At 43.9% G+C, this 26,219-nt stretch overlaps 2 protein-coding genes across 3 annotated transcripts; both read left to right on the top strand.

Annotated features, from left to right (window-relative positions):
* Positions 1 to 2,317: 2,317 nt before the first annotated feature.
* On the top strand, positions 2,318 to 9,175 carry LOC148100724 (B-cell receptor CD22-like). Its single transcript, XM_087848012.1, has 7 exons — positions 2,318 to 2,672; positions 6,396 to 6,770; positions 6,884 to 7,147; positions 7,543 to 7,627; positions 8,152 to 8,206; positions 8,419 to 8,537; positions 9,124 to 9,175. The coding sequence occupies exons 1-7, from the start codon at positions 2,621 to 2,623 to the stop codon at positions 9,173 to 9,175; spliced, it is 1,002 nt and encodes a 333-aa protein (XP_087704138.1). The 5' UTR covers positions 2,318 to 2,620.
* Positions 9,176 to 9,830: 655 nt separating this feature from the next.
* Positions 9,831 to 23,608, top strand: mtx1a (metaxin 1a). Of its 2 annotated transcripts, none has more exons than XM_087848544.1 (8): positions 9,831 to 9,936; positions 15,422 to 15,491; positions 15,576 to 15,655; positions 17,811 to 17,900; positions 17,983 to 18,165; positions 20,713 to 20,789; positions 21,144 to 21,301; positions 23,009 to 23,608. In XM_087848544.1, the coding sequence occupies exons 1-8, from the start codon at positions 9,856 to 9,858 to the stop codon at positions 23,242 to 23,244; spliced, it is 975 nt and encodes a 324-aa protein (XP_087704670.1). In that variant the 5' UTR covers positions 9,831 to 9,855; the 3' UTR covers positions 23,245 to 23,608. The 2 variants fall into 2 exon arrangements, with proteins under 2 accessions (XP_087704670.1, XP_087704669.1); XM_087848543.1 differs by having other exon boundaries at positions 17,808 to 17,900.
* Positions 23,609 to 26,219: the final 2,611 nt, after the last annotated feature.

The raw sequence follows: 26,219 nt of genomic DNA, 5'->3' as shown, positions 1-26,219 counted from the left end.
TTCCCTGTTTCATATTGTGGCGGGTCAGGACTATTTGGGTTTTGTTTGACAGCTACGTTCTGTTGTTCCAGGCGGCAGCGTTACGGTTGCCATGGTTACAGGGTGACGCTCTCTCTGCTGTTTCCTGGGTGAGAGAGTCCTTGTTGTTGTTGTTGTGCTAAGCTAACAGGCAGAATGCTACAGGTATAGCTCTAAAGAATGTAGCATCATGGGCAGTGTAGTCCGTGCTGCAGGGAGAATGGACTGCCATACACGTTATGTGTCTGTGAGCGAGGGAGGGAGAAAAAGGAAAAGTACGAGCTGTCATCGAGCAGAAACGGGAGCTGGAAGCATGTAAATATAATAATAACCACTGCAGCCAAGAAGAGAGCCTGACGAGCCCAGCTGTAAGTAAGCTATTAAGACTCGACTGTACACCGTGTTCGTGTTTTCCTCTGAAACAATAAGTTCTGTTGGAGCAGCCTTTCAACGCCTCTCTCTGTCTCTGCTAGCAAAGTTGACCCAGACAACAAAGTAAAGCTAGTTTTCAGCTACGAGCCGACACAGAACCCACCGTATTAGCCAGAGGTCCCTTTACTACGGTTCAGAGCCGCGGACCTTCAGTAACAGTAATAAATCACAGCAATAGTACATTCATGTAGTTGTAAACAGCATGATAATATATTAAGTAATCCAAAGTATTCAGAATACGTTACTCTCATTGAGTAACGTAACGGAATACGTTACAGAATACATTTTGGGGCATGTATTGTGTAATCTGTAATGGAATACATTTTAAAAGTAACCTTCCCAACACTGTCAGTGAGTGAAAGCTGGTTCAGCCACTCATGGATTTGACCTCTGACGGTATGTAATTCCTCAGATGACCACCAGTCAGCATCAGAGTCTAAAGTAACTTCAATCTTGAAGGTACTTCAGTTATTTATAAATCAGTTTTACTTAATGTTCAGCCAAAGAGAGTGTTTTTAAAATCATTCATTTTTTAATAATAAGGAATATAACGTTTTTTAAAATGTAACTTTATTTAAAATTCGCCAATTCACAACAACAGCCATCTGAAGGTGGTTTATATTGTAAAGACCCTACAACGTTAGAAAGAAATCCCAACCTTTTATAAACAAGTACTCAGATACATTTAGAAGGAAACATATTTAATTGGTTATTTGAAAACTAAATTATAGAAACAAAGAGTGAAAGTAAAGCTGCTGTCTTACTGGTTGATTCATGTTGTTACCCTCACCTGTATAAATTGAGTCATTCGGGAGGAGCTCAGAGTAGATCTTCTCCTCCTCTGCAGTGAAAGGAGTCAGCTCAGGTGCTTTGGGTCTCTGATCAAAACACACTTTGTGAGTACTGATAGTAATTTTCTTTTTAATGAATGGTGGGACAAAAGCAGGAGATCAGTACACTTTTAAATGTCCATACTGGGTTTCAGCTCACTGCAGCAGCTAAAATCACCTCCGCCACCTCCTTTCAGTGTGGAGCTCTACTCTGAACTCCTCCTGAAGGACTCCTCTCCCTGTCTGAGTGCAGACACTCTTCAGAGGAGACTCACCAGAAATGTTTACATCACTCGCTTTGTGAGGAGGATGAACCCACAGAGTCAGCATGGTTTGAGACATGCACACAGAGAGAACACATCTGCTGAACTCAGCCTGACAGCAAAACCTGAGGACAGTCTTAAAATACAATTCTTAATGTGTTAAAATCTTCAGCCTCAACTTTAATGAAGCAGTGTGGGATGGTTATGATAGAGAACAGAGACATCCAAAGAAGAGCTCTGAATGTTCTTCAAGAAGCCTGGAGAACTATTCCTGATGGCTGCTTACAGAAACGACAGAAACTCTGCCTCGGACTGTGTGGAAAAATTAAGGCGCTCATAGCTTATATTGACAGTTTTTACCTTGTACGCTGTATTTCCAGCTTTGTTTAACAGTAAACCTATTTCCCATTTTTCCAGCAAAATATAAAGAAAATCAGGGTGGCTCAAGACTTTTGCACAGTTCTGTACATTAAGGGTATATAAAGATACACCTGTCCAACCTGATCATTACTTAGAAATGGGAAAAACCAGAATTCCAACGTTTTCCATATATATAAAACTTTTTCTCCTGGTTTGGCTCCTTTCGCCATCGTCGCTTTCTAAGAATTCTCCTTTAGTGTTGAGTCGAGGACTCTCTGAGTGCCGTCTTCTACATCAAACACATCTTTATTTCAGACATGTAATGATACACAGAGAGCTTTGGATAAAAGAAGAAATGCAAAAAGTACAAGAATCAAATTACAGTAACTATAGGAAGGTTTGTCTGATCATGAACCAAAACTGACTTCAGTCATTTAGTGAGCTAAATTTTAACTTCTTCTTTTTTTGCATCTTGTAAATAACAGTAACTATGAAACCTTCCTGCAGCTCATTGTAATGTGTCTACAAACTGTTCCTGTTTCCAGGATGTGGCCTGATGATGTGTGAAATCTGAAAAGGTGTTATGAGAAGTAACGTTTATAAACTGGGGCTTGACAGAGTTTGCGGGACTCAGTGAGAAGACTTCCTCAAAAGCCTCATTTCATCATCCAGCTCTTTACTCTCTGCTCGCTCCTCTGACTGCAGCAGAAACTAAGGATGGCAGTTTGGGACAAAAACCTTCTGTTGAGCTTCATGTTCCTGCTGGCAGGTAAGACTAAAGTCTTATTTTGATCCTGTTTTAGTGACGATCAGTGAAAACAGGGTTTGACTCGCTCGCTGCTGCTGCTGCTCTGCAGCCTGTTTAAAGCCACAAAAGCAGAAGCCACATATCAGAGATGTGAGTCTGAATGTAGAAGATGTAGAAGAAGTTATTTTACGTTACTTTTTGTTTTCACACAAACATTTTGTAACAGACTCATTATTTCTGACTGACGTCACATTTACTACATTTAGTGCAGAGCTATTCTGAGGCTGCTTTAAATAAAGGTTGGTTCTACACTGGATCAGTTGAAAGGTCACTCTGCTCTCCCGTGATTGGCTGGTTTCTGTCAGGTAACTGTTGATACTCTGGGCTTTCTTAAAGGTGGTTCAGGAGTTAAACAGCTGAGTTGTGGACTCGGTTTGAGTGTCTTGTTGAATGTTGTTCAGTCTGTTGCTGAGGCCTGCAGGTGAACGTCAGCATCATCAACAGGAAATCACAGTCAGAATAAATAAACGTCTCATACAGATGTCTTACATGAGAATTTGTACAAGAGTTTAAACATAGTTTTGCATTAATGACTGTTTCACAAAGTGGCAGAAGAACCATTTACTTACATGAAGGCATCTATGCTGCTTCCTCTGTCTGTGGATAGATAGCAGGTTTGTTGTAACTTGAATCCAGATCTGCTCACTGTTCTCATTCGATGTAGGGAACACAAAATCGCCTTTCTAGCTGACGTAAAACAAGCGTTACTGTAAATACATCTTGCAGAAAAGGACAGAGATGCAATCAGGTTCTTGTGGTTCTCAGGAACACCGAAAGGAGAAGTGAACTAACAACTGCGCATTCTGAGGATGACAAGAGTGGTGTTTGGAGTTCAAGCCCATTTCTGCTTGCAGCTACAATTCAAAGACATCTAAAACAGTATAAAACAAACAAACCACAAGTTGTGAATACAATAAGGGAGTCACTTTATGTGCATTTCATGTAGGGCTGGGTATCGTCACTGATTTCTAGAATCGATTCAATTCCGATTCACAAGGTCCTGAATCGATTCGATCCACGATTCGATTTAATTCGATTCGATTCGATTCAATTTGATTTGAATCTGGGAAACTTTGACAGTCAGAAATCTTATAATTCAGATCAGTACATTTACATATTTTTGTATCTATAAAAAGGAAGCTGACACACGCAAGACTTTATCAAAGGTGTGAGCATCACAGCAGAGGCCTTTGTGTCAAAGTAGCCGAGGATAAAACACAGAAAAACATGAAGGAGATTTTCCTGGTCTGGGATTTTATACAAATATTCTGCAGTACATCAAAAATGAAAGAAAACCATTAATCAACACATGAACATTACCTCTGAAATTACAGCGATTTTATTAGAGACACGGCGTTTTGCATTTTGCATAATTTAAAAAAGTTTAAATTTGTTCAGTATTGAACGGCAGAAATTAGGTTTTCTTTTCGGAAGTATATAAAACAGAAAAAAAAAAAAGTCGGCCGACAGCCTGTAAACAACGGTAGACTTGTGCGTAACAAGCAAGCGAATAATGAAGAAAACAGACAGAGAGAGAGAGAGAGAGAGAGAGAGAGCTGTGCATCGTGGTTGAAGCAAAACAGTAAAAGTCAGAGTGAATTCATGGCGATGTTTATGTGACGCGTAGTTTGGATCTTCTTTTGCTGCTGGTTCAGTCAATATTGTTTGGAGAGACATCAAACTAACAGCTTTAGAATCAGCGCATAAAGGACGTAAACACAAAGCGCGGAGCCGCCGAAACATCAGAATCAGCGAGCTGTCGGCTTTCAGCCCCGACTGTGAGAAAGGTGACAGCTCACTGATTCTGATCCGCGGGTTGCGCTGTGTGTTTACGTCTTTGTGCAGAATCCGTGTTCCTGCTCTCATTTACTGTTTTAGCTGTTTGGTGGTTGTTGAAATTTTGTGAGATTTCACCAGAGATTCTGGCATTTCGGGCAAAATAAATTTATATTAAAAAATTGATTCAGGATTTTAATGAATCGATTTAACGTTATCCAAGCCAGAATAGATTTTAATCGATAAATCGATTATAAAAACCCACCCCTAATTTCAAGTACATGCACAGTTGAAGAGGCGTATCATATAACAACAAATGTCAAATAAATACTGGCAGCTGCTGCTATGGAGCTCTGCATGACGAACTCAGCTGAACTGATGCAGAAATGGGAGAAGAGCTCCAGAAACTACATGTTGGCCCATGAGACAAATGGAGTAGCATTAAAGGTACTTGGATTAGTGTGGAGGCCAGAGTCTGACGATTTCACTTTTCACCTTAGGCCACTAGTGAGGCTTCAAACAGAGAAGAAAGGAACCAAACGATGCATCCTGCAGTCCTCAGCATGCATTTATTTCGGAAACCCTTTACCATTAGGGTCAAGCGCATGTTCCAAGAAATGGGGGAGAAGGAGCTCTCCTGGGATGAAGACCTGCCACCAAATCAGGCCCAAGAATAGCAACGCTAATGTTCAGAACTCACTCAGTTACGTTGGCTCACCATACCAAGGTGGTACCAAACCAATATGCAACAAGAGATTTTTGCAATATGCAAAAAGAAACCAATATGATGCTGCCACATCTGGAGCTCATGGGAGCTGTGACTGGAGCGAGACTGGCAAACAACTTGATGATCTCATTGAGATGGAGCAAGCCCAAATAAAACTGTGGACTGACTCCATGATCACTTTTGCAATGGATTTGCAGTTCGGCACAAAGTTGGAAACTGTATGTTGCAAACCGAGTGACCAAGATCCAGACGCTTACGAATCCAGCTTCATGGTCACACATCTCATTTGCGATTTATGAAGCGCCTTGAGGCGACTTTTGTTGTGATTTGGCGCTATATAAGGACAAACAGTGGAGGCCCTGCTACAGAATCAGCTATAGTGGAATGGTCCCAGTGTTCTCATATCAGAAGATGAGACACATGAATCTGAAGATCAGAACATTTGAGATCAAATGAATGTAGAACTTAAATCCAGTTATCACATAGTTATGCAGTTTGCAGTTTTCTGATTTCTACGAACCAGAAGCTTGATAGCTACAGCAAACCGAAAAGAGTGCAAATCTTAAAGGTACCCATGACAGATAAGAAGATTCATAACTAATGCTAAAATAATGATGCATCCAAAGATGCAAGGTGAGCTGACAGCCAATGAGCTTCTTGATGCTGAGAAGTACTGGATCAAAGTCGCGCAACGTCAGAGTTTCCACCAGGAGGTCCAGGTACTGAAGGCAGGAAAACCACGATGACTTCCAACAAGGGAGTCATCATGAGGAGAAAACCCCCAAAACTCCATAGTTTTTACTTACCTGGATGATTGAGCATGCATCAGTATCAACAGTAGACACTAGAGGGCGCCGTCAATGGCACTTGACATTAAGAAAAAGCTGTTTGATAAAATGATGAATAAACACTTTCTCATTTTTTTGAGTAGAAGTCAGTCTCTGCTGTCAGTTGTTTCCACTGAAGTTCTGCAGTGAAATATAAAACTCATAGTGAGCTCAGCATGAGTGACACAAAACAATGTTTTGACCTGCCGCAGGCTCAGTGTGTGAAAACAGCATTTAATGCAGCAGCAGTCACAAACACAATAATGTAAAACATGCTTGTAGTTTGTGTGTTTCCACGTTTCATATAAATCATAATTCTTTTTCAGTTTTTATCTTTGAACCATCTGTTTCCAGGTGCTGTGGGTCAAACTGTGATCTATCCTTTCACGTCTACCTGTGCTGTCAGAGGATCCACTGTCACCCTCCCCTGCACCTTCACACCTCTGAAGTCTTTCATTGATGGTCGGAGAGAAGTTCCTCTAAAGATCGTCAGAGTGCGCTGGTGTAAGAACCATGCACTCTGTCAGGGCCCCACTCCGTCTGTGTATGACAGTAACTCAGCAAACAACGATCCTCGTTATCAATATCTGGGAGACATGAAGACAAACTGCACTTTACAGATCAGAGATGTTCAGCAGAGAGACAACGCAAGCTTTCGCTTCAGGATGGAAGCTGATCATGTTCAAGGACATTTTACTAACATGACAGGAGTGACTGTCAGAGTTGATGGTGAGAACCAAATATTCTTAAAAAAATAAATAAATAATCAAACTATCGTTAAGTAGTATTGCTACTTTTTCTTGTATTAGTGTTAATGAGAAAAAATGACTCTTTGATTTTAGATTCGACCAAAATGAGAATAATCAGCTCCAGTAAAGATAAAAAGTTGAGCAGAGGTGAAACCGTCACACTGCTCTGTGATTCAGTCTGCACTTTCCACCAACTGGAGGTCACCTGGTTCAAGGATGGCCACGCCCTCTCAGACACTGGCTCCTCCCTCCGTCTCAGCCCTCTGACTGCAGAGGATTCTGGGAACTACACCTGTGCTCTGAAGAGCATCATGGAGACTCTCTCTGAGCCGCACAGCCTGCAGGTGGAGGCTGGAGGTTTGTTCAGTTTTCACATTTCATAGACGTCATCCACCCTACAGAGCTGCGACAGTCATCTACAGAAATGCAGAGGCTGACATTTTTAGAAATTTATTTTTGGGTTTCTTGTTTAAGAACTTTTTCTTTTGAGACACTTTTGTGACTGCAAACCAAAAGTCAAAAGCACCATGTGACATAATGTCAGGAAAAACTTAACAGCTGGCTAAATTAGGAAACATGATCGGTCATCCAGGTCACTTCACTGACAGCACAAACTCATCACTCAGGATAAATCAGATGGACAATGAAAAGTTAAATATATATAAATAAATACAAAAACAGGTTATTAGGAACATATTTTTAACTTCAGCTTTTTTTCTACATTTCTTTATGTATCATTTCTGTTTTCACAGCTGGTGGTAACCTTCCTCCGATACCTGGTGTGGTGTTTGTTGTCCTGCTGGCTGTGATCGCGCTCGTACTCTTCATCATCGAAAGGTACAAATCAGTCTGAGTTCCTCTTCAGTAGCTGAAGGTGGCTGTATCTGCATTAAATCATCTAAACTTCTCTCATCTGGCCCTCAGCAGTAAGTCACGCCTGAGTGTTTGTTCATCCAACAGTTAGCTGCAGGAGTTACCTCACACAGGTGCACAAACATGTTAAAGACGGTCACTCTCTGTCTTTCACACGCTCACTAGTACAAAGTGTGCGTGATGATAGATAGACACAGGTAACTCTGGTGTACGTCTCTCACTCTATCAGACAGCTCTCTCACCAAAACCAGAGGATTTCCTGTTGTGCTACACAGGAAATATTTTATTAACAAAAATTCAAAACAAAACAATTTTAGACTTACAGAGTCAAACATTTATCAAAAGCTTTTTTATTCTAGATGACAGTAAACACATGAAGTTATGAGTCCCTGTTTTATTCTGAGCAGCTACTCACACATTTTTACCCGTTCTTCTTTTTTCTTTGTAGTTTTTGATATTTTATTGTAATGTCAATCATATTGTTACAGGAAGCTGAGAGCAGCAGAGGCTCAGAGAGCTGCTGGAGGTGAGACGGAGCTGAAGGTGAGTTACTGATGGGAGGAACATCCTCTGTTATCAAAGTCAGCTGGATAGGAGAGTAGAGAGAGGGTGAGATGGAGGCAGATGATCCGCTGTGGTCAGACCTGAAGAGAGAAAGAAGACGATCAGTGTTTCCTGTACAAAGCTAATCACTAACAGGCATCTTTCTGTGTTTTTGTCTTCTTCACTATTTTTACTTCTCTCTGTGGCTTCAGCATCCTGGTAACGTTTACAGCAACATTCAAGAACAAGATGACCAACAGGAAACCAGCCGAGCTGTGGAGGACGTCAGCTACGCGTCCGTCCAGTTCACACAGAAGAAACCGGAGGTCAGGTAGGACAGACAGATGTGTCAGCTGCAGGGATGGAAACTCCACATCTGTTTGGTCTCACTGAGCAGAGGTTTTAGATTTTCAGATGTGACAGAGACACTAAAGAAGCACTCAGTCCTTCTCCAACAGTTGATTCTGTTTATCTGGATGTAGCGTTTTCAGTGGGAGAAGCGTTTTGAGATTTACTTACCTGGATGATTGAGAATGCATCAAGACGAACTCAGTCCTTGATAAATAAAGAAATCATAAAAATTGTGTGAGTTTTGCATTTAATGCATTTAATCCAGCTGCAAAAAAAATTCTAGTGAGTTTTGTACAAAAAACAAACATTTATTTAATAACTATGCTCGGTAAACAGAAGAGAGAAAATTAATCTGATAGTTTTAAATAAGAACAAATTGTCTCATAATTTTTAGAAAATATGGGTCCAGGTCCTCAGACTGTGGAGGCTTCCTCACAGTCCAAACACATGCAGCCCCCGTGACCCTGATAACAATGAGTAGAAGAGAATGGATTATGAAAGCTCCAGTAACTAAAAAAAATATTGTTTTGCTTTTCAATTTGTGTTATTTTTTTTCTTTTTTTCAGGCATGTGGGTGAGGTTGAGGACGCCGTCATCTACCAGACAGTAACCAGCTGAGGCAGATATATATATATATATATATATATATATATATATATATATATGGGGGGGGACAGAAATGCAGGGGTGTTTCTGTCTTGTTTTTATGGACATGAAGTCTGCCAATAAAGATTGAATTTGAATTCTGAATATGACTGTGCCTGCGGACTTTGTTAATTACATTTCCTCGACAACGCACATACAGTAGTGCTCCTTTAAACCAAATGATGCAACGACATGTTCAACATTGGACTACAACCATTATTCAAACTAGTGTTAGCTCAGCATTCCTGGTGTTATCTTAGCAAGCTCAGTTTGTTTTGGTAAGTGTGTTTGGTAAAAGCATAAAAATGAATACTGGTCACAAACATGGTCCAGGATAATCTACACAGAAAACAGCAATGCTGTTTGGGATGAACATCCTGCTTCATGTTTTCTAAGAATAAATAAATAACTGTATTTATCTGACCTCCTGCTGTGATTGGTGAACGCCCGCTGAGTTTTCCAGGGTGCTAACATGACCTCACCCTGAGTTTTGCTAGTGGTGCTGAAGATAAGTACTTGTTCTTCTTTACAGATTACTTCTCTGGATCGAAAAATAAAACATTTTATTAATCATTTTACTTTGAAAGGCGTTTTTACAAAAGACTTCATTTGATAGCTACTTCCGGTGTGAGAGGTCACCATCCGGGGTGAAGATGGCGGCGCCCGATGAGTTGTTTTGCTGGGAAGGAGACTGGGGTTTGCCGTCGGTCAGTACCGACTGCCTGGTGGTTCTGGTGAGTGTCCGCTCACACCGACACCGGGCCCGGTCCCGGCTCTGTGCCCGGGCGCGTTCACGCTCAGGGGCGCGGGCCGGCTCTGTGCTAACGGCTGCTAATGCTAACGCCTCAGTAAGCGTGCGTTAGCGAGGTTTCATCATAAAACTGTCGGCTGCACGGAGCATGATCAATTACTCACGTAAACGGTAAAGTGATGGCTCCACAACCAGACTGCAATAAACCGACTTTAGGCGTAAACGGCGTTTTTCTTTCATTTGTCCTCAAAATAATTAAGCTTGATGTCCATGTGGCTCAGCTGGAGGTGAAACGGGGAGTTTTCTGACCGATCAGCGGTAACATAATAACAATATTCAACGAGTCTGATTGGCATGGTTCCTCTCGGCTCCTATAGAGGTGGACGGATCGATCCAAGTATCGATAGTGTCGATACTAAAGCTGGTATTGGTGTCGGCTCGATAGTAGTGCGATAGGATCGATACTTTGTTTCTATCTGCTAAGTTCAATGTAAGTAGATCTCCTAAATCATAGCACACTGCTGTCTTGTACATCATCTGCCTTTATGAGTTAAAAGTATTGGTATCAGCAGTACTGGCTCTTTATTTACTCGGCATCTACATTTGCAGTATCACACAGCACTAGCTCGCCGTGGAGCTTTGGAAGGTGGGAATGCTCCACGTTCAGTCTGGAGCTTCTGGTTGATGTGCAGGAAAGTCTGACTCCATGGAGGACTTTGGATTTTGTGTGTTGGGTCTTTTCCTTCTGCGGTGTTTTGAATGACAGCAGGTTCTGTTTCGTGCTGTATGACAGTGAGTTTTAGAGCAGTGATGAGCAGAACAAACTGCAGATCTTTCCATCATTCTGTTTGGAGTTGTGGTGATGTTTATTCATATGTGGGTAACATCACCAGCTCCTCATATCTCACAGTTGCTTCCTTTTTTGATACTAAATCACCATCAGAGGCCGACGTGGCTTTTGTCCCAGGATCGTCTCGCTGTTGCGTGTCCGAGGGAACTTGAGCACAAGGCGTTGCTGCAGCAGTAACAGATATTTTGATATCACATAAAAAATTTTTGTGGACGATCTGACATGACACAGCTGTACAAGTCCCTAAATGTACTATTTCTTCAGTCAGCAGAGCAGTGTTGTTACAGGCCTAGCAGGACCTGCTGTGATTTTGCCCCAGTGGGCATGTCTCACCCTCCTGCTTTGGTCCTGAGCCCAGAGAGGGAGGAGAGAGCTGCAGTGCTGTGTGCCATGGTTCCTGCAGTGTGACTGTTTACTCGTCCTCAGTGGACGGGAGGAAGGACTTTTCTTTTGTGCTGTTATCTAATGTAATTTTCCAGATGTAATAATCCATCCATCTGTTTTCTTTGCCTTTAATTAATAATATAATATTAATAAATTAATTCTAAATCTGTCTCTTACCAATAAATAGTCATTGGCCTGTAGTTCCTTATATGACCACCAGGTGGCACCAGAGATTCTTTTATCGACACGTTCCTCAGACGTCAGCCTCAGTATTATGTTTCTCAGAATTCAGTTTTACATCAGTCTAGTGGTTCAAATGTGTTTTTAAAAGTGCTTTAAGTCGCTGTGTGTATTAAGCTGCACTTTGCTGCTGGTGTAAGGGCGAGGACAGCTGGTGATGTAACGGGGAAGCATTGGCTGTTTCGTGGACTGTGTCCCTGAAAAGTTTTATCTTCTGAATTGAGAAACACCCAAAAGTCTCCATAATTCCATCTGGACACGCCTCAGCGCCTCACAAAGGAGGCGCTCAGGAGGAGTCCTGGTCAGAAGCTGGAACCGTCCCCCTCCGAGCTCCTCCCACCTGACCAGCTCCTCACCCTGTGTCCTGATGGTGCAGGCATTCACCAGCAGACGCAAACAGTAACACTGCTGAGCTGAGTCTGAGCAAAAAAACTAAACTTATTGACAGTGCAAAAATGTCTACTTGCCTTTTTGTAGATATATTTTCTTTTCTTATGTTTTATAATCAGCAGCAGTGTGTGCAGCAGTGTGTGCAACAGTGTGTGTAGCAGTGTGCTGCTGCTGATGCACTTGTCTTAATTTTAAACAGCAGAACTGCGTCATCCACAAAGGCAAAGAAACGAGGCTGTTCTGTAGGAGCAGAGCTGTGACTTTCTACCGTCCTATAAAAGCAGCTTCCCTCATCATTCATTCAGTTCATGCTTAAAAACGGCGGACTTGTCTTTAAGTGGAGGCATTAGGTGTAGTTAAAGACTCGTGACCACCCAGAATGCTTTGTGGCTGCAGAGTTTCCATTACTGCCGTGGTCCAGAGACTCTGGTGACAGTGTGGGTACGATGATCCCCGCCTGCAGACCGCGCTGAGGGCCTCAGAGCTCTGCTGAGTGATTAAAGCTGATTGAAACATGTTTGTGTTGGACTGAAATCACACAGCGGAGCAGCAGTGCATGCTGGGTAATGACGGGCTCCTCAGCAGCGGTTGGAAAACACTAATGTGTCACTGCTGCTGTTTTTCCAAACCACCGGAGAAATGTGGATCCACCACTGCACTTTACATTCAGTCAGAGCTTTCTTGGTTTTCTTATTGTGGTCTCAGCAGATAGGAGGCGGAGCTTCAGCTGTCCGCACAGGTGAAGCGAAAGACTTTCAGCACTTTATCGTGACAAATGATGTCTTCCTGTTGGACGGAAGCAGCGCGATGATGTGTGTTTTCTTTTAAGCGTCTCTTAGTCGGAGTTGTTATCTCAGCGTCCAGCTGTGACCCCGGCGCTCGCAGCCTGTTCTTAACCGAGGTCGTGAACAGGACGCATTTATTCAGATTAAACACATTTATCACCATGAGGATTATATTTTTTATTTGTGATGTCTTTTTACTCACATTCAGCTTCTATTTGTTCAATTGTGAGATGCAGTGTTATGAATCGTTTGGTTTTACTGGGAGTCGTGAGGAATCTTTCCCTTTGTTTCTACATTTAACTGTTTAGCAGAGAAGGACCGACACACTTCTGTTTTCAGCGCATCCATCGCGCCTGTAAAGTGAATGTGCAGCCTGTGTTACTGAGATCAGCTCACGCTCTGCCACAGCTGCGTGGAACAAACAGCTCCACTTTCATCATACTCTGACTTCACTGCTGCACATTTATGGGGAAATTCTTCCTCATTTTTTCTGGTTGTAAAAGCAGAACGAGGCTCTCGACTCTGAGCGAAGCTTTTATTCTTTCTTTCCAGAAGAATTGAGTCACCTCCAGCTTTTACTGTAAGAGCAGTCGGTCCCAATCCCCCGCTGTTCATTACTAATTATCCTCTGACCGTTACAGTAGTTTATTTTAAATTGCAGGCATTTGACAAAAGACAGAAAACATAAAAAACATTGTGTGATGTTACATTTTGGTTATTTTCAATCATAACTGCATATTTTTGAGGCAAAACACTCAGGAAAACATGAAGTTCTATGAACACAAATGCACTAATAACGATCACCAATATACTCGGGGAAATATTGATCGTCTTATTGATCCGTTTCTTGTATCCAGCATGCCACATTCAACTTCATTACGCTCTAGGGCTGCCACGATTAGTCGACTAGTCACGATTACGTCGACTATCAAAATCGTCAATGACTGATTTTTAGTCGACGCTTCGTTTGAAGCTTTGTAAAATCACAAAAGACGCAGGAATAAGTAGTAGGATTTAAGAGTGTAATAACGGGCTGAAACAGAAGATGGCAGCACTGCATGTACAAGGATGCCAGCTGCCGTTAAACCCCGGAGAAGAAGAAGCAGCTGTGTCCCAGAATTCATAGCGCAGCCCAGCTCAGTTTCCAACAATGGCGGCAGCTAGTTAGTTTTAATATTACTCTTATTATTCTTTCTGGGTCACAAAATAAACGTTTAACATATTTTCAGGCGAGAATGTAGCTGTGTAAACCTCAAATATCTGCTCAGTTTATGAAGACACCACATATTTTCAAAAGCGCTCCGACGTTTTCGGAGACGTCTGTTAGCCACTAGCTCGATAGCTAGCCGGGGGCTAGGCTAACTAGAGCCGTGAGAACACCGGACTCCCGGCAGATCGTTTTCAAACCCACCGCCGTCTTTCACTACTCGGGTTAAACATGATATATAAGTCACTTAGATAACTTAAAAATGTTATTGTTTGGCTTTTTTTAGTATTTTATTTGTTCCTGAGTAAATCTGTTTGGCTGAGATTAAAGTTATAGTTTTTACACAGCTGAATAAACATCAAGCAGACAGCTGATTATCAGAAGTGTGAGATGCTCGAGAATTTACTCCGGTGTCCTGTTATATTTTAGATAGCAAGGAGTTTATTAAACTTCACCGAAACAATCTGCAAATGTCATTAAACTTTAATAAACTATCATCTTGTCTTTATTTTTAGTTAGCACATACCTTAAACACTTAAAGCTGTAAGCTAATGATAGTTATATAAGAGCAGATGCTGCTGGTGCAATAAGCTGTACGTTTTACGTCCAATGGATGATGATCTGATTAGTCGACTATCAAAATAATCGTTTGTGGCAGCCCTATTACGCTCCTCTTGTTTTTCACAGCTTCCCAACTTTTTATAAACCTTTTATAATTATTCATATTCAGGGAATCCAGCTTCCAAGTTTGGCCACGCCCACCTTTAGAGGAATGTGTGGGCATAGTAATTCAAAAAAATCTTAAAAGTGAACTTTGTGTGAGCGGGACCTCGTTATAAAGTTGTTATTGTTTGTGTCTGGCAGAAATAATTGGGTCAGTGATTTTCTGACTGAAGAGAGGAACAGAGAGGCTTGAGGAAGCTTTCAGGTGTTTGTCTTACAGCAGCTCTTTGAGCCTCGGGTCAGCAGGTCTCCGGATAATGAGCGTCCTTGTCCTCGGTGACTGACGGTTCTCTCAGTCTGCAGCTTTGTTTTCAGAGGTTTTCTGGTCCGAACTCTGGAAAGTCTGATCTGATCGTAACATCGGGGCTGTAGTTTCTGCTGAATGAGTCCTTGAACTCGTCTGAGTTTCCCGTGAAGACATCATGTCAGTGTGGTCTGAGTGGGTTTGCTCAGGCTGCCTGCTTGGCTCCACACATGGAAACGTTGCTCAGTCCAACACTGCGGTTCAGACTGAAATGTCTCAACAACCGTCGGATGGATTGTGATGAAATCCGGTCCCAACGGTCTGTTTCCTGGATGCTTTTCTTCTGAAAGGTCGACTAGCAGGTCAGAGCTCCCACAGGCACAAAGAAGGAAGCAAAACTAAACACCAGGATAAACAATATATGACATTTGTTTATAGTGTGGAGCGTAAAATGCAGATTCTGGACTCCTGAAAGTTCACTTTCATTCATCTGGGGTTATTTTTGCCGTGGTCACAGGGGGTCGTCCTTTGTTGCGGGCCTTTACAATACAGAGCAGTTGTTGTTGTGAGTCGGTGCTGTGTAAAAAAAAAAAGTTTGAATTGTGTTTCTCATGTGTTGTCGTGTTTTCTTCTCTTTTGTTTCAGGCCTACGCCCAGTTCGCTGGAGCTCCTCTCAAACTTCGAAAGATCTCCAACCCCTGGAGGAGTCCCAGCGGTGAGGCGTCTCTGCACAGACACACAAAGAAGAAACTCTGACTTGTTGAAAGCGCTTATTGATTTTTGTTTTTCCTGTCTTCAGGTTCTCTTCCTGCTCTGAGGACCAATCAGAAAGAAACTCTGTCCCGACCCTCTGACATCATCATCCACCTCAGAAAACAGGTAAAACCTCGTTCTCAGGGTTACGGTCCGACAGAAGAAACAAACGTCTTTAACATTTAAATGTTCTGTTGGATATTCTGGAATAAAATCATCACGCTCAAGATTGATGGAAAACAAAAGCAGAGCTGCGAGGAATAAAATCTGATATCCACTTGTTATTTCTGCAGTCAAAACTTTTCCCTTTGCTGTGTGTGTGTGTGCGTGCGCACGCGCCGGTTGGAAAAACTCATTAAACAACAGGAAGCTGCAGCCAGAGACACATTCCAGCTGATGATTCTGTTAAACCTCAGCAGGAGAAAGAAGGTAGAAAGAAATTAGAGCAGCGTTGCGAGGTGGACCTCCATCTTTTTACAGTGTGGATGGAGAAGGAGCTTTTTCAGGCACTTTAATAATAATAATGGATTGCATTTATGTAGCGCTTTTCAAGGCACCCAAAGCGCTTTACAATGCCACTATTCATTCACTCTCACATTCACACACTGGTGGAGGCAGCTACAGTTGTAGCCACAGCTGCCCTGGGGCGCACTGACAGAGGCGAGGCTGCCATATCACGCCATCGGCCCTTCTGACCACCACCAGTAGGCGGTAGGTGAAGTGTCTTGCCCAAGGACACAACGACCGAGACTGTCCGAGCCGGGGCTCGAACCAGCAACCTTCCGATTACAAGACGAACACACAATTCTTGAGCCATGACCGAACACTGACTTGGACACGTTATCATTAATATTTCACAGTCGTGCAGGTGACGAGTGGTGTGCATGACTCAGACTTGTTCAGCCTGCAGGGGTTTGATATGTTTTCTGATCACATGTCGTCATGATTGTCAGTGTGGGCGTGTCTCTGCACCTGCTCGCTGGAATAAAACGAGCTAAAACTGCTGTCGAGCTTCCAGGTTTGCTTCAGCGTCGTGCGGCCTGCTGCTGAAGCAGCATCGTGAGCCCAAACTGGAAGCGCGTCTTTGACATTTGCTCTTGAATATCTTTGAGGAAGAAACTCTCAAACCCAGTGATAACAGCAGTTTCTGGCCCACACCTCCCTCGCTGAGGAGCTCGGCCTTCGTTCAGCAGCTGGAACACATTACCCAGCATGCTCGGTGCCTTCTCTATGTGGTAGGTTGTTCAGAAACCGCAGCGACAGGAAAGCTGTTGAAGAAGCTCGGAGGAGAACGTCAGCCCTTCAGCTCCTCTCTTTCTTTACAGAACTTGTTGTTTCTAATCTTCTTAATGTTGCCGTTTTGCATCTTCTTGTGGTGTTCTTGCCCCTCGGGACCCCACTACGAGGAGGACCTGTTAAGTGTTCTCTTAATGCTGCGTGCACTCAGCTGTGGATCAGAGCGGCTCATTGAGCGTGAATTCAGCAGCAGCTCCTTCTGGTTCCCCTGCTGCTGCCACTGTATACAGCTGCTTGTGCTAATGAGGAAACATGGAAGCGGTTCAAACCGCAGAGACGGCAGCAGCCTGTAAACCCTCCAACACACACTAAAACAAACACCTTCAGCTCCCCTCGAGCCGTTCCTGCAGACGACCGAAGCTTCAGAAACTGAACTTGACTCTGAGAGCAGCTGAAACTCTCACATTTTGTTTGCTGTTATTCAAATAAAGCTGCAGCTGTAATCCGTTTACAGCTTGTTGTAAAACTGACACATAATGCAAATGAATTATACACCGATATTCCTGCTAACAGGGAGCACGCTCCCATTCCCAGCTCTCATTCCTTCAAACAGCATCTTAACTGCAGTATTGTGCGTGTCCTAAAACCTGCTGCTACCCCAGTCCTTCCAGTACTCCCAGTGACTCGGTAGCTTTTAGAAACCACCTTCAGCAGGAATCATCTTCTGCGTGGCTTCATCAGTGTCTCACATTGTTGTGAGCATCATCTTCATGACGTAGCTTCAGTTCATGGAGGTTCAGGGAGGCAGTAGATAATATGAGACAACGAGGACGCTAAGATGTAAATAAATTCAGACTGTGCAGCCAGTTCTTGTTTTTTAAAGTCGTTGAACATTCGTGCACAAATCACTGACAAAAACAAATGATAAGTGTTTAGAAACGACTGCAGTGAGCTCCTTTTCCTTTCACTGGAGTATCATTAACCTGCTCCACTCTTTGTTTTATCGACGTTTAATCCTGACGAACTTTTTTTTTCTTCCCAGAAGTTCAATGCAGACTACGACCTGTCGGCGAAGGAAGGCGCCGACAGCCTGGCCTTCATCTCTCTGATGGAGGAAAAACTCATGCCGGCTCTGGTGAGACGAGTTTCTCTGCTAATGAACCGAGAGTGCGTTTCTCCCGAGCTCGTCCCTGAATCTCTGCATCAACCCTCTGTAGATTTACGCCTTCTGGATCGAGCCGAAGAACTACGTGGACGTGACTCGGCGCTGGTACGCCGAGCACATGCCGTTCCCCCTGAACTTCTTCCTGCCGGGACGAATGCAGCGGCAACAGCTGGAGAAACTGCGACTGCTGCGAGGAGACGAGAGGCTGGAGGCCGGAGAGGAGCTGGAGAAGGAGGTGAGCGCTCGGAGGGGGAGGAGGTCCGAAGAGATCGACCCTCCGTGAATCGGCTCTGATTTACCAGCTTCAGAATAAAACAGCTGATCAAGATCAAGATGATATACTGTGAAGTCTTTCTTTAATATTTTATAGGCAGTAAATTCATCTTCGATACGTACGTAAAGCCTGTTATCTAATCTAACTTGTGCATTTCTTTCTTCCCTTCCTCTGATCTGCCTCGCTCTCTTTTTCCCAACTTCCTTCCTTTCTCAATAAATCCCAGCCTTCTCTTTGTCCTTCAGCGTGTTTATAAAAGAATTGAAACTCCAGCATGAGAATAAAAAGTGAGGTCACCGTGTACGTGGAGCGTGCACCAGACCCCCCGCTTTTGTGAAGGAAACACTGACTTTCAGCTGCAGAAACACCAGAACATGCAGAAGCTCCGCGGTTTTCCAGTTCAGGCGCAGATATCGTTTCCATGTGTTCGGGCTGCTGAAGTGGTTGGAACGAATCTAGACTGAAAGGAAAACTTTTTGTCAGCGGAGCTTTCTGTTGGAAAAGTGCACATGCAGAACAACCAGTCTGCTTTGGACGAAGGTCAGAGGGCACGCCGCGTTCAGGGGAAGGTAGTTAAAAAGCAATTTGTTCCTGTCAGTGCGGAAACCTTCAGAGTTGACTTTTCAGGAATGAACGATCGCCGAAGTCGCCTATTTTCCAGGGTTGTTTCCTGTGAGTTTGACTCCCCTTCAGGTCGTAACCAAAATAAAGACGTCACGGTGGATGGTTCATAGAGACGTAGTCTGGCTCTTCCACAAGCAGAAACCAGTGAGGCTGGAATTTTGAGTATGTACGGAAAGGGGAATAGAGATGCCGGGAAGCAGAGTGAACTAGAGGGAAAAAGTCAGTCATGGAGCCTGAGGGTGATAACATCAGTTGGTCTGATGGTTCATCCAAGAAGAGGATCTGGACAACATCTGAATCACAGTTTGGCACAAAGTGTCCTGTGGATGTTTGTGATCCCAGGAGAAATATGAAGAAGGAACGGTGGCGTTTCAGGCCTGCAACTGATTTTTAAACCACCGCTTCACGATGATTGTTGTGGGTGTAGACTATCAGATGCTAACTGAAAGCCTTCAGGGCTTCTCTCTTTGCTTCACACATGCATTCATGCAGACACGAATTAAAATTCGCCTCCACTGCTGAAATCCCACGCATGTGGAAGAGCGGTGCCCGTTTTGCCCACTGTGTTCAAGGCGGCAGAGCAGCGTGGCGGCCGTATTTATAATGGATTAAATCAAAGTTTGAAAAGTCTCATTTTATTGGAAGTTACGCATTACATCGACACATCTGGATGAACCGGCCCTTTAAATGTCCAGAGTACCCGATACTAATGGAAACTCTGGGCCAAAAACATGCCTCAAGTCCAACAGCATAATATTAACATCCAGATAATTCAATTATTAATTTGATGTCACGCTGACTGGTTAAAATATGAATGTACTGCCGAGTGTTTCCGTCATCTGGAGGGAAACCGTAGAAGAACTGCCTGAAATGTTGCACAGAGTCAATGTTTTTGTGGTCGGGACTGATAAAGTCTGAGGTGTGTTTGGATGCTCCAGAAAAGTGAGTTCGTCAGACACTTTTCCCCTGGAGATTATAAACACGTCACACAAATAAATCCTGATGACTTTGGTGAACATTTGGCTGTACTTGAGGCTATAACGCTCATGTTTGAGAAGCCCTTTCTAAATGTCCGTACCAAAGACGTTCGGTATAACCTGACCTCAGCAGTCAGTCACAGGAGTTTCTAAGGCATGAAGAAAGGGATTTATGTGCTCTCTTTGGAGGTGTCCAGTGGAGATATTAACAGCTCCCAGTGGTCGTAAAAGGCATCCCACCGTGCAGACTTTCAGCACAGGAGTTGGACACGGACCTTTGGCCTTGGCCATGTTACTTCCTTGCTTTAGCTTTCACAGTTAAATTTATGGTGGCCCTTGGCTTTTTAATGCTTGGTTTCAATAGCACTAAGTCAGAGGAGCTGGTAATGGAACAGCTGTGCACACAGTGAGAGGAGGAACAATGAACTGCAGGACATTTACTCCAGACAAGGAGGACCGAGGTCACGAGCATGACATCCAGGCAGCTCGAGACTCCGTTGTAGCCTTGGCAGATTTAAGGTTAAAGGTTGGGAATTGGGGGCAAGTACTGAAGCTTCTCGGATGAGAGGTGAAACGTCTTCAAGCAACTTAAAGAAGTCCAGACGCTTTTCTTTCCAAGCTCCTTAGACTACTCGAGACTTTCCATCTTGTGAAGTCTGGTGGGACAAAGGGCCACATATGAACACACCTCTGGGTATCCCAAGGCTTCTCTTCTACCGTCCCAGTACCAGGAACAGAAAAAGCCCCAAAAGCTCCAGCACGAGACAACAAAACTGGCCCGGAGTTTTTAGCAGAACCAGAATTCCTGCACCCTTTGAGCCTTTTTTACAGATGTTGTTGATCTATAAACTGAAGCTTCTGGCTTTGACCCAGTTTTGTCTTTCTGTGTCTGTCTTGTGGTTTTTAGTTGTACCGAGATGCTGCCGAGTGCATGAACCTGCTGTCCCAGCGACTCGGCTCTCACAAATTCTTCTTTGGAGACTCGTAAGTTCATCCACACGCTAACTGAACGTGAAAACACGACGTTTTCTCACAGGTAGCACACTTGTGTTACTCTGGGGAAACTTTGAAGATAGTCATTAAGTTAAAAGCTTTTCTAGAGGTGTTTCAGGCACCTCCACCCAGGAGGAGACCCGGGGCCGCTGGAGGGTTCGGGAGGAGGTCAAATATACGTTAGACAATAGATTGATGGCTAGACACCCTGTGTTCATGCACGTCTGTCCTCCTCATGTACCTTACTGCACTGCAACAGTGATGTACACAGTAATTGTCACTGGGAGCTGCAGTGGTGACACCAGATTATTGGCCTTTGACCCTGATAAGCTTTTCTCCCTGCAGGCCTTCCTCTCTCGATGCCTATGTGTTCGGTCACTTGGCGCCCATCCTGAAGTGCAAACTGCCCAATGGGAAACTGCAACAGCATCTGAAGTCTCTCGACAACCTGACCAACTTCTGCACCAACATCCTGCAGCTCTACTTCCCCAAAGACGGCCGAGGTGAGGCACACAACAGTCCGAGAGCAGACTTCTCGAGTCCAGGACGAGGCTGGACGCCGTCCCGCTCACGTCAGGACGTTTTAATCTTCTGACAAATTGTTCGCAGACTTTAAAGTGAAACTCTGAGAGTGAGATGTCTAAAAGCATTAATAAGAGAAGTAACAACAGTTCAAGTTCAAGCCCGTCAGCATTTTTTGCCTCTGAGATGTTTTGGAGTCGTTTATCCGTCTGAGATTGATGTGACATCGTGTAAACCGTCACTCTAAACAGATTGTCTCATTTTAGTCTGAAACATGCAAATGTTGTCTGCTGTCTGACTTCTGCCATCACTAATGAGGAACGAAGATGACATCAGGCACACTTCGGGGAAAAAGACCCGGGATGCTTATCGGAGCGCTGTCACAAAGACGATGTTTGTTTATTGGAGAGATTTTTGTTGTTGGTGCCTTTTAGAAAGTTTTGGTTGTGAACTTGACACCGTCTGAAACGCTCCCAGCTCGCTTTCATTTCAGCACAGAGTATGTCCAGTAGTCGGGGTCTTGTGTGGACCGTTTCCTGCTGTGTGAGCAAGGACACCAGTGGAAAACAATACAATTCAGATTTAATTATAAAGCACCAGTTCACCACAACAGTCCTGCCTTCTGCTCTAAAGTAAAGAGGCGACAGCATCAACCCACAAATCTGTGACGCAGCACTTTACTACTACTTTACTTTTTTAGTTACAATGTTTCACTTGAAAGAACAATTTTTAAAAGCTCACTCACATGTTCTAAGAGCATGGGGTCAAGGGTCAGGGTGCCTGTCATTGCTGATGGTTCAAACCATAGCCACAAACCCTGTGACGAATGATTCTGAGAGCTTTTGAATTGTAGCTCGTGTTAATGCAACCTGCAGCGGTTCCTGATGGTCTACATCAGCGGTCTCCAAAATTTTTTGCGCCACGGACCGGTTTATGCCCGACAATATTTTCATGGACCGGCCTTTAAGGTGTCGCGGATAAATACAACAAAATAAAACTAGTACCGGAAAAAAGTAGATTTATTCATAACACACGTGATAAGACCCAGGAAAACCGAGTTAACGATAAAAACAATAACAAAATAACGCTGAAAACCGATAAAAACCCTGAAAACTGTACATTTCACACCTGAGCCTCAACTCTCGCGGCGAGAGTCAAACGACTCACGGACCGGTACCGGTCCGAGGCCCGGGGGTTGGGGACCGCTGGTCTACACAACTTCAGTAATGTGACACTGACACGTTGTTGTGGTTGACATTTAGTTTATTGCTCCTGGAAACTTTGACGTTAGTGTTTAAACTGGTGCTCGAAGCGCGCCGGAGCTGCTGGATGATCACAGCTCAGGGAAGAAATGAAGCACTTCGCCTCTTCGATAGGAAGACGAGAAGCAAAGTTTTCCACAGGAATTCTCGTTTCCAACTGCTGCAGTGATTTCCTTATGTGTCCTGTGGGAATCTCTGCATTGATACAACAGCAGACCCGTCCGCACACTCGTATTTCCACCCCAACCGAGGCAGAAAGTCAGAATGTGCACGATGAGCCAAAATGGCGCCAAAGTGCACCAGCAGCTGTGATGTAGTGTTTCACGCTGCGGTTAGCGACGCCACCGTGAGCGAGCAGAAACCACCTGGAGTAGAAACACAGTAGAAACACGCTGACATTCTCCCCGTTGTTGTTTTTTGGTTCAGAGAGCTTCAGTCAGAAGACTTCCCCCCACCCTGAAGGCGGAGACTTCGACCACGTTCCCAACAAGCGGAGGAAGCAGTTCCTGTCTGCTCTGGTGGCTCTGGGCGCCATGCTGAGCTATGCCCTCCTGACAGGCATGGTGTCAATCCAGCACGCCCATCACGAGGCGCTGGAGGAGCCGCCGGACCTGCAGGACATCGGCTCCCATCACGACCACGAGGACGAAGGAGACGGCTGAGGACGCCGGGCAGAGGCCGCCGTGGGACAGCAGTGAAAATGTTCAGGATAAGATCCAGGTGCAGTTAGACAACGTTTGGGTCCATCTGACCAAACAGGAAGTTTATCAAATGAAAAATAATTTATCGACACAAACGAGCCTCTGTGGACAGGAAGTGGAGTTTGGCGCTGGTGTATGTACAGAAATGAATTAAAGGAAAAGTGGAGTCACATGGTTTTGTTTAGTTTTCATATGTTCTGTTTTATTTTTAACATAATATGAAGCAAAAGGAGAAGAAATGTTGACAGCTGATGCATCTTTGTTCTGAACATGTTTCAGCGTAATTCTCATGTGACGACAACAAAACAGAATAAAGCTTTAAATGCAGACGGCTCCGTACTCGTGGACGATTCAAACATTTCATTTGTTGTTTTGTGGCTTAAATGATTTTTTTCTCCCTATAATCAAAGTCACCAGCAGCTGTCGTCACTTCATCTGTGGAAGTTATCAGCGAATGACAGAGGGGAGGTGCACAGAAGCAGAAGAGCGCCTAAACCAGCAAATATGACAACAAATCGTTACCAGTTGTTATTCATGCTGGAATTCTACCGACTTCCAAACTGGAGTTTTATTGATTTTGGTCCAAATGACCACATTTCCAGCGTGGTTCCAGTCACCAACTACTACCTTTTCTTCTGGTTGCTCGCTGTAGGGGGCGCCACAGCAGGTCATCTGCCTCCATCTCTTCCTATCCCAGCATCCTCCTCTGTCATGCCTCTGCATGTCCTCCTTCATCCATGCACGCGCTCATTTCCATCCCGCTCATGAACATCTGGATATCTTCAGTTCAGCCTCCGGCGTCTCCAAACGATACATCACAGCAGGTCTTGCCTCCATCTTTAAACTTTCACACTTCCTGCTATCCTGTCACAATAAACGGCGCCCGTCTCCACCCACTCCTCTTCACCTCTCTTGTGTGCTGTCTGTTGCTTTGGAGCCCAGGTATCTAAACTCCTCTGTCTCTCCTTCCGTGTTGACCTTTCCACCTGCTTCTGTCTCATTCACACACATGGATTCGTTCCCAAATCCGAACCCAAGCTTCACCGTCTTGGTTCCATGACCTCTGATGGAGTTTGTTATCTCCAACAGCAATTTAAGGTCTTATTTAGTACAACGTGATGTTTATTTGATCAAGTATGCTGTTCAAATCTTCTGAGTTAATCAGAATAAAGTTTCCAGACAGGTTGAAACTGGGGGAGCTGCGTCACAGTCCGCTGTAAGATAAATAAGGATTATTGTTTGAGCTGTTAATCATGCTAAGCCACTCTCCTGGAGTTTAAAAATGAAAACATGTTGCTGAAAATGAGAAGTAAGAATCATCTGGACTCACTCTGACTGAAACGAGAGGTCACGAGAGGTGATTTCACCGTAAACTGGACAATGAAACAACAGCAGACAACATCCACATGTCAGGATAATAGAAGTGAATGTTTTTGACCCACCCCTCCACCCGAGACTCCACCCCTCCTGACCGGGTCTGGACCCCGGGGACGTACAGCTGCACATGACGCCACCTCGCAGGAATCCTGGGCTGGCTTCTGTTCGCCCGCTGCGTGCTGTTAACGTGAGTGCCCCCCCCCCTGCTCTGCTGGGCTTAACGAGCTGATCTGGAAGCAGTTTGAGGAGCTGGATTCTTTCTCCAGACGCAGTTAAGACAGAATTACAAACTCTGTGTGACACTTTTTCACTCCTCACACACTTCTGCTTCACACTGAGGAGGCAAAAAGGAGCCGGAGGTCTGGTGGTGGAGAGGTGGCGTTTCCTTCCTCCCCTCACCTGCTGTTAAACACGAGTTTCCGTGGCAACGTGCTGGAGTCAGAAACAAACAGTCTGGAAGCGTGAGAGGAGGCCTGCAGGGAGGACCGCAGCAGAAACCGAGAGCTCGCCTTCTTTGTGTTGCTGATTTCATCGAGAATCACTCCCACGTTACGTTTTCACTGAAGCTCGCCTCTCTCCTTTACATCAGGACGCGAGCCTGGAAACCTCTTTATGTTCAGTCATGTTTGTGATGAAACATTAAAATCATGAATCCATGGATGTTTTCATGTGTGTTTGTTTGGCTGCAGGGCCCTGCGACCTCTTGATGCCTCTCAGTCTGTGCCAGCTTGGCATGAATCCTTCAGTAGAGCCTGCCCATCTAAGACACGCCCACTCATCTAAGACACGCCCACCCACCAACCAAACAATTTAGTTCAGACAGCTGGTCTAACTTTTATCAACATTTATCTGTATGGTTTCTTACTTTTAAATCAAATGTATTTCAGATCAGCCGACTCTTTTTTGCTGATCAAAAGTAATTAGTTACTTAGTTACTTTTTAAAAACATGATACACAACCTGAATAAAGCAACAGACCTTTCAGCCCAATTCTAATTTTTATGCATAATCATCATATAAAATTGAATCAAATGGAAAAGCCTCTTTTTAAAACTTGTTTAATTACTTTTAATCTTTTAATTTTATGCATCAAGCAAAAAATAAATTATATTCAACAGTCTTTGACTTGAAGAAATTGTTTAACATTTAAACCTTTTTCCTGTATATAAAATAAAATAAAATAATGAGACACTCTCACAAACAAAATCATAACGCAGCGTGCTTACGGGAAAGTAACAGTAATCCAATTACTTTTTTTGCAATAGTAATCCCTTACATTACTTGTTACTTGAAAAAAGTAATCGGATTACAGTAACGCATTACTGCCCATTGCTGGAGATCGCACACAGACTTTAGACTGAGGTCTCAGCCTGTAAACACGATGCCCAACCGCCCCTCCCTGAGCCTGGTTCTGTCGGAGGTTTCTTCCTGTTAAAAGGGAGTTTTTCCTTCCCACTGTCACCAAAGTGCTGCTCATAGGGGGTCACATGATTGTTGGGTTTTTCTCTGTGTGTACTATTGCAGGGTCTTTATGTTACAATATAAAGAACCTTAAGTTGA

This window comes from Neolamprologus brichardi, chromosome 11 (assembly GCF_056152115.1).
Source record: "Neolamprologus brichardi isolate AB-2024 chromosome 11, ASM5615211v1, whole genome shotgun sequence".
Lineage (NCBI taxonomy): Eukaryota > Metazoa > Chordata > Actinopteri > Cichliformes > Cichlidae > Neolamprologus > Neolamprologus brichardi.
Note: the sequence above shows the minus strand (reverse complement) of the source record. Positions and strands in the feature narration are given on the sequence as shown.